We start from the raw sequence: 8,630 nt of genomic DNA, 5'->3' as shown, positions 1-8,630 counted from the left end.
TGCTGATTGTTTGCATTTGAACATTACACAGGACTTGTAAACTTGCTTGTCACAGCCAAACACACTGAAAGTTCATTTGGCTTGACTAAGTCCTCACAATCAATCAGGTGGATGACATTTTGTATGAAATGCAGAGCTGACATCTTCATGTATGACTGCAAGAGAGAAAATGTTTTCCGGCCTTTAAAGTTTGTATACACAAGTTGCAGCCATGACGTTGTGGCTCAAAGCCTGTTCCTTGCTGATTTTCCTGGAGCTTTGAGTACAGGGGTCCATCTACTCTGAGCAGCTTGCAGGACTGGCACTCTACACAAACATTCCAGTGCTGGCAAACAAACCCTTCTGAAGGAAAGGGCAGCGAGCAACCTGCACACAGCAGATGAACAAAAGACAAAACTCTTGTGAAAACCTATGAGCAGAACACATCTACATGTAAGAAAGGGATCCTATGACATTAAATGTTTGAAAGAGCAGCTTGATTCTTGAAGTTCCAATCTCTGCTGCAGCTGTTTTGCACCAGATGAAGAGGCCGGAGAGCACTGAATCAAGGCAGAGGCGCCTATCGCAACAGACAGCTATAAAGGTGCCTCCTGAAAGCCTGTACCAGAAATCAGGGAATGAAAGCTTCATCTCTCCTAACAGCTCTGCAAGTTATAGACTAGGTGGAACTCTGTAGGCTGCAGCTCAGAGTTAGAACACCAGAGAGCTAAGAGTTACTGGGGGGACACAGAATGTTGTTCATGGGTCCCAAGAGTTCATCCCGAAAGTTTCTGTAAATGGCACAAAACAAATGTTTTAAAAAGTGAAGTGGTTAAATATCTGAATTTCTAAAGTCTAAAAAACATGACTGAAGCAACCAAAGCTCTGCTATAACACACATACATGCTATCTTCTGTTCCTTCTTCTGAAGTTCCAATTTCTAATTGCCACATTTTTGCAAGTCCCCCCCAAGCAGCAGCTTTCTTCTGAAGTTGCTTATTTCCCCCTCTCAGACCTCCTCTTGTTTCTATTCCCTACATGCAGCAGTTTTGTTCCTAAAGCATGTATGCTAAACTCCAAGCAATAAACCCTCTTGACTGAACTAACAGTATATTTTTACAAGTGCAAGTGTACTTAAGTCAATTTGTTTGCAATATTCTGTATGGGCACTGGACAGAATGCTAAGGGGAAAACCCTGGAGTACCAATCTTTACATGAATCCCTCCACTAGTCAGAACATATTTCTATCCCCTCCCAATTTCCACATCCATAAAATAGGTTGCACTGCATACATACTAATTTCATACGTGCTGGAACAGGATCATTAAAAAACCCCATCACTCTTTGTGTTTACCAAACAAGTGTTTTTGCCCTAGTCTGTTCCCGCCTTCAACAAAGTATTTCCTATTCACCTGAGTAATTAGAGCAGAAGGATGTAGTGAATGAAGTGCCTCATTATCAAGTTTGCATCCACGGTCCCTGCAGAATGACTACCATGCCGGCTATTTTTCATAGCTGTCTGCTTTTGCTTGCAGTGGGCCATTGTTAACCCTAAATGATCCTGACATTCAATTCTCCGTCAGACAATTGCGTCCAGCCGGCAGATTTAGTTCACTAGTCAACAGAGACTTTCGGTTGTCATGTTCCTCTGTGTTCTCATTAGCCCTTGTTTGACTGTGATCCATCCCCTACTGCCTTCTGAATTAAGTGATGCTACAAATACACTTATTATGTTTTATGATGTCTGCTCCTCAAATTATTTTAAGGAAAAAACTAAATGCAATTTGATGGCTATTGGGAAACACAGGAAAAACACGGCCGCACATTTTCTTCTGCGTTGCTGATTTACACACAGTTCTCAATATCTCTGCCCGATCATAAAAACATAATAGCCACTCTATGGTGTAACCACACACACAAAACCTACAAACACCAGAACAACGAAAGACCCACGATGCTGCTATTGCCAGGCAGCTATGAATGTCTAATATTCACACTTTTTAAAGCAACATTTTATCTGGTTTCTTCCAGCAATGAACTCGTGTCACCCTCTAAGGAAGTGTCACAGAGACTTTTATAACTCTTGCATTTTAACTCACACATCATGGCTCAGGGAACAATTTGGCAGGACACCATAATGCTTCATCTAATAAAAAAAGAAAATTTTCAGTAGGCAATCTGAATCCTTTTGGAATTCTTTCCTTCCACTGAAATTTAGGTCCTCTAAGTACTTAAGCAATATTCAGCAAATATACATGATATTCACTCTAAAGTGATTTTAGAAAATATGTAGATTGCATTAACACAGAAACAAGAAGCATTATATAAAGCTTTTTAATAAAAAACTTCCTTTTAAACCATTAAAGCATTTAAAAGTTTTATCCTTTTTTTGAAAATTTAAAATCCCAACAGCAATATCTGAAGAATAAAAACTCTACTGATACCAAAAAGCAGTTCTTCTAAAAATGAATGCATCAACCATATTTTTGAACAAAAGGTAAAAGCTGTCTTTGCCATTGTGCCACACTCATAATTTGTTAAAGAGGTTTTAGGGTGAAGGCTCTAATTTTAATACTGAAGGATCATAAACCTTTTTAAATTTCAGATATTTTTGTTCCTTTTCTGTGAAATGAATGCAGAAAACTAGCACCGCAGTGACACTGTGTATAAAGTAAAAGAAGTCTCTAACCAACCATGTGGTAGGGAAGAAAAAAAAATTATAGAAGCAAAACAAAAGCTACTGCAATTACAAGAAAACATTATGAAAAGTTTATTTTCAACTCCTGCATTTTCATGTTTGGCTCTTATCTGATTCCTTCTGCTTAATTGTTATTTGGAACTGTGCCTTGGAAGACACTACTGCTGCCTCTCCTCTCAATTTGGAAAGTGTGGCAAAGCAGCTCTATTCAGCTTCAGAGCAGTGAACATAATTGGAGCCCTAGTTCGCAAGCATGAAAGGAGGTGCTGTGCCTTTGATTAGAACTACCATCTCTCCGTGGTGTTTATCTGAAGTGTTATTTCTGTCTTCAGTGTCGACAATGGCAAATTAACATTTTACAATGCTTTCCAATGAGCTCCCAGATCTTGGCTACTGCTCAGCTCTTCCTGATGTCACGCTCTGCCCTTGTTTTAAATGTGACCCAGGACATTTTAAGAAATGTAAGACGTGGAGATTTTTCCCCATTATAAAATCTCTAAATGGCACATGTCACACAGGATGATGAGCTGGAACACACTGCAGGGACATAAGAGGTGGGGAGCCTGGACAGAATCAGGCAGCCCCAGGAGTGAGGTAATTTTACACCACCTCTGACTGGGGAAAGAGACATTACTAAGTTTCCAGTGCACACACGCAAGCCCCATTTAGGGCAAGGCTCCATGCACACACTCCAGGCAGAGCAAAGTTAGGACTGCTGGCAAATAGCAACTACCAGTGGGGGGAAAAGAGAGGATTTGCTGCTGTGCTTTACTCAAAAGAAAAAAGTTTACAGATTTCTCTGGCTTCAAAACATGTGCAGGGAAGATATTACAATATACAGCAACTAGTCCTCTGCATCTGGGTGCATTTCACACATCAGTGCCCAGCATTGTTATTTTCACTTCTTTTTTTAATGGAATCAAGTGCCCTGTCTACTAAATAAGGGCTTTCTAATTTTATGTTATTTATTGCTTCAGAGGGGGAGGAGAAAGAATTTCCTAGCAGAGTAAAAATAAACTGGACATCATCAGCCAGAAAAAATACCAACACTAACTGATAGAAAGTGTTTTGTTTAATATAAAACATAATTTATTTAACACCATAGTTAATTAGTGAAGTCATTAGTGAAAGTTCACAAAATAATACTCAAGTAAAAAAATAGAGTAATGATGCTTACAAGTGAATAAGGACTACAAGTAAAACAAACAGCATAGTTGGATATGAAATATTTCATTCAGACAAAAGAAAGTATATTTGGCAAGACTGCTGCCAAAGCAGCCAGGAACTCTGACAAAACTGCAATGAATCTTTACTATGTGCAGCACACCTCATCTGAAAAATACAACTGCCTGGAATTTGCAACACTAATTAATTTTTATAAGAACAATAGTCCTACTGAAGATAATGTATTTGCATAGGTAGTTACTCCACAACTCCCTTCAGAGCTGCAAAATGCAGTCCAAACACGTATTTGATGTCAGGAAAATATTTTTTAAAAGCTTGTGTTTTCAGGTACACCTTAATGTCAGCGCTCCTTTGGTATTTCACCATCCTGAACACTCTTCTATTTAACTTACAGCACACTTTAAAATGCTACTTTAATAACTTACGTAGTGGTTAGGCATGTTTTGCTCTAGATCACACTTTTTCACTTGATTCTTTGCCTGGCATGGATTGATCTACAGCCTACACAAATGTCTAAGTGACAGTTTAATCAGATATCAAATTAGGAAACATTGTATTTGACAGTTTCAGTTCTTTTCCAGTCCAGTGAGGAGCTGAACCTTCAAGTTCTGTTGAGTTCAAGGAAGCCAGGGCAAAAGTCATCCAAAACAGGTCTGCACTATTGATAAGTTACAACTGGTACCATTTTGCATATTTAAATATTTTAATTTATTTGTTTGTTGTTAATGCTGGAAGAGAGATCATAATTGCAGCCTTCAACGTGTGTAAAGAATATCGCCCCAGCATTCAGAAATAAATTACGCCTCTGCGTCATGGTGCTCCAGCTCAAAGGCAATATTTGTCCTTCCACTTGTGCTTAAGTTTGAGCCTCTTGCTGCCTTTTTCTTCTTCTTCTTCAATTCCACCCCACGGGATGCAGGTTCGTTTTCAACACCATTAGTTGTAACTGATGACAGAGGAGTATCGACGCTCATTAAGTTGTGCTGATTTTCTCTCTCATTCCTTTGTATCCTTTTCTTCTTTTTCTTTGTACCTCTAGAGGAAGGTGGATATAAAAAGAGTAAAAGAAACACAAAGTTAGCCCAAATTTAGAGCTTTTTCCACCTACAGCTGATGTGTTAGAGCAATTGTCTGCCTGTCCTCTTGAGCACAATGCTGAAACAACTACAAAAACTACTGTTCCACAGCAGAACAAAGGCAGAAAACCCACGAAGACAAAATATGAGACCACTCCACTAGTCTACTTTTTGTCATAGCATTGCTTTGAAAAGAACTGCTCATGATCTTAAAAATCAGCTCGTCTTGATCAACAGACAACAGATGCAATTAAAAAATACAAATTACCAGTCTCCTCCTCTCATAAAAGCAATTGCACTTGGTTTTTTTCCACTTTCCTAAGCTCAGACACCAAAATACTTACAATTAAGGAGAGACTCCTGGTTTATTTATGCAACAAGAATAAGACACGCAGTCTAAGTGCCTAAGATTAGTTTTTCCATTTTAATATACCTGAACAAGGACAGAGTCAGAAATGGCTTTAATGTCTATTTATTTCTGCTTATCAGCCTTCATACAGTGCCAAAAGGATTGGTCAAGCTCCTGTATTCCAGTTGATGCCTCTAACTGGTCTTGCACATGATGGCAGGGATTATGCAGACGTTATACCACTTTTACCATGAATTCCCACTCTTGACAGAAGTTGCAACTTTAACTATAAATACGTAACAATACTTCAACTCTGACCTCTCAAAGGAAGGTACTGTCTTTGCTCAAAATTTGTATTGTGCCTAGCACAAAAGGCTCTTGGTTTATGACCTGAACTGTTTAATGCTGCTGAAACACATAAGCAAAGGGATGAATCAAAACTAAAGAATGTAATGTGTGTCTTTTCCACAAAAATGGTGTAACAAATGTTGCACTGTTGATGATACTGTCCTAATGTAATTGGGTTTTATGGATGAAAATGTTTACACATCAGCCTTGCTAATGAACTGATGAATATCTGTCTGTAGTTGGAACTTTTATTAAAGCTAAACTGTATACTCATGAATATGTGGATTGCTGCAGCTTGAGTACTGGAACATCCTAAAGAAAAGGTTTGAGAGTCTAAGAACCTCTGTGTCAGGATTCCTAGAACAATTTGAGCAGTACTGCTGCATGAGGAAACTAGGGTACAGAGCCATAATTATTCAGAGTTGTAAGTGCCAGTGTACCAAACCCAGTGTTCAGCTGGGTCTTGTGTAAATTTATGCAGAGCACTACCTAGTGCAGCTCAAGGAAACCACACAATGGGAACACACCTAAGGACATACTGGCTGTGCTGACAGGTAGCAGCTAACCATTACTATTCAAAGGGTAAGGTCACTATGCTATTTCCAATATAAAGGTACTCTAATTTTGAGAAGCAGTTTTCATCTTTTTATTATTTGAACATCAGATGTGATGATGTATCAAAACTTAGACTAAAATCACTTAGCATAATTTCACTATTTCTTCTAGACTCTGCAGCAAAGACACATGAACTGCTTGGCTAAGATAAAGGTCTACTAAATCTGTTTTACTATTGTAAAACCTTATTTCCCACCCAGAAATTCTCAAAAACCAGACATTTCATAAGGACTTGTCATTCCTGTTCTTTTACAGTAGGTATTGTGGCTGTAGTGAACAATACTGTTCTAATAAACAAAGCAGTAAACATTCATTTGGCTTAGCAAGTTGTGCAGATATTAAAGTTTCACTTCTCCATACTGAAAGTGTGTACTTGACAACCACTGGATTCTTAGGAATTATGCAGTAAATAAATTTCATATCATATATATGAATGTGACATGAATCCTAAGTGTATTTTCACAGAAAACAGGAAAAAACCAGCATGTTTTAGGTGGAGCAACTACTTAAGTACAGATTGGACTGGATCTCAAGTCACATTGATATTGCTGTTGGATGCTGAAATATAAACCTTTTCCAGTTAGGATGGCAACATTTGCACGTATGTAAATTTTTAGGGATATTTCAAGACACATTGACTGCAGTGACCAAGAAAACTAGAGTCCTGGCAGGTCATGTTTTTGGTAACAGTAAAGTGAGAGTTTTCATGAAAAATAGGCAGCCCTCTTTCTGAGCTGTTTTATTATCTGATGTGTGCTGTATAAATACCTATAAACAGAAATACTGACAGTTTTCACACTAGTGGCATCAGCAGTGTCAGAGGATTCTTTTCTAGCTCTCAAAATAAGGCAACAGACTGTAGTCTTTTCTGAAAAAACCCTGGTCCATGTGGTCACTGCTGTGAAGTGCTAGGTCATGGAGCATGCATGATTTCAGACTGGAATCTCCATGATGCTCCTGCTCCCTATGGTTCAGAATGAAGGAGCACATTGCAGTGATTCAAGCACATAGGTGTCTTCTCTCACTTTTTTGAAAAGTAACTGAAGTAATTTTTGAGCTCTATTTCTTCAGTGTGACACCTTTTCAGGATAGCCCTAGCTTCAATTGAAATGAAAATTTGTATTTGGTTTGACCCAAAATTCTTGAATCTTCTTAAATAATTTGTGATTCCACATTTTAAATCTCTGGTCCCACATTTTTCAGTGGATGCTCTGGAAAGGTCACTCAAAATAATTTTTTCCTGAAGTCCTACCAAAGGAGTTGAGTTATCCCAAATTTTTGATACTGAATTCTAAAGACTGTGTCAACTGTCACAATAACTCTGCTTTTAAGGCATTTCCTTCTTTAATGAATATAACACTAGAATAGTTGTGTCCAAAATTCAACACTGAATTCTTTCAATGTGTGGTTGCACAGCCCACTCCTCATCATGATTGAGAGTTAAACTTTCCACTCACAATTTATTTTCAAATTGAGAGACAGCTGGAGATACAAAATTCAGATTTTGTATCTACTAATAATCTACATAATCTAAATAATCTACATAATGCTGTAAATGCAGATACATACCTGAAAAGGCAGGTTCAAGTGAGGTGTGTATCTGCATTTGCAGCATGATGTCGATTATTTATATGAGGAAGGAACCAGTCTGGAAAATGTTCAGTGAAATAACTTTGCTTAGGTGACAGATACAATGGCAAGCATGGGAAGTATTTTCAGATATCAATTTTTGAAGCAAAAAAGGTTGCAAAAGTTAAAGATACTGTGGAAGCTCCTGTTCAAAATGCTGAGATCTTATCTGCTTACAGCTTTCACGCAACAGAGAGCTACAGTTTTTAAGAAATGCAAGGGTCATCATCAAAGGTGCTGCTGGCATCTTTTTAGAATGTGAAAACCTTTGGAATTTACATTAATTAACTTTTAGAAGGTGTCTGCAGCAATAAATCCTAATATACAGCTAAGGGAAGCCAGTGAGCAACCACATATCCCAGAGTTTTGATTGCCATGTACATTATAGTCCTTGCTCTTCTGGGGATGTGCATATGTGTATGAACTGTTATTTCCTCCACATTTTGGGTGTGAAACACCCTCCCACTGATCACCCTAAAGCTAACTTCTTGTTTTGCTTGAAAAAACAATCAACCCTTCCAACATTTCTCACAGTTTTCAACCAACAGTTGTAGGAATAACACTGCAAATTGTTTTAAGCATTTTTTGCTTACTGTGTTGTGGCTGAGTCTCCATCTGTGTCATGTCTGGAGGTAGATTTCAGGTCCCCGGACTTACTGGTGACTGGTGACATCTGTAAAAGAGACAATAAAAGCAGGAAGGTAAAAAGATGACAGACAACAGGGCCAACATGTGCACAGAAAACCCACCA

The 8,630-nt window shown here is 38.3% G+C and overlaps 1 protein-coding gene across 2 annotated transcripts in view; it reads right to left on the bottom strand.

The window, feature by feature from the left end:
- Positions 1 to 3,780: 3,780 nt before the first annotated feature.
- AHI1 (Abelson helper integration site 1) overlaps positions 3,781 to 8,630 on the bottom strand; it is an 85,480-nt gene continuing 80,630 nt past the window's right edge. For both annotated transcript variants that reach the window (XM_054280136.1, XM_054280135.1), the window contains exons 24-25: positions 8,473 to 8,552; positions 3,781 to 4,897 (exon numbers count right to left, since the gene is read on the bottom strand). In XM_054280136.1, coding sequence (XP_054136111.1) covers positions 4,660 to 4,897; positions 8,473 to 8,552 — 318 coding nt within the window. In that variant the 3' untranslated portion in view covers positions 3,781 to 4,659. The remainder of the gene's footprint in view (positions 4,898 to 8,472; positions 8,553 to 8,630) is intronic.

The sequence above is a fragment of the Melozone crissalis genome, unplaced genomic scaffold (genome assembly GCF_028551555.1).
Source record: "Melozone crissalis strain CALT ecotype California unplaced genomic scaffold, PUWL_Pcris_2 ptg000027l_1, whole genome shotgun sequence".
NCBI lineage: Eukaryota > Metazoa > Chordata > Aves > Passeriformes > Passerellidae > Melozone > Melozone crissalis.
This window is presented reverse-complemented; position numbering and strand designations above follow the sequence as displayed.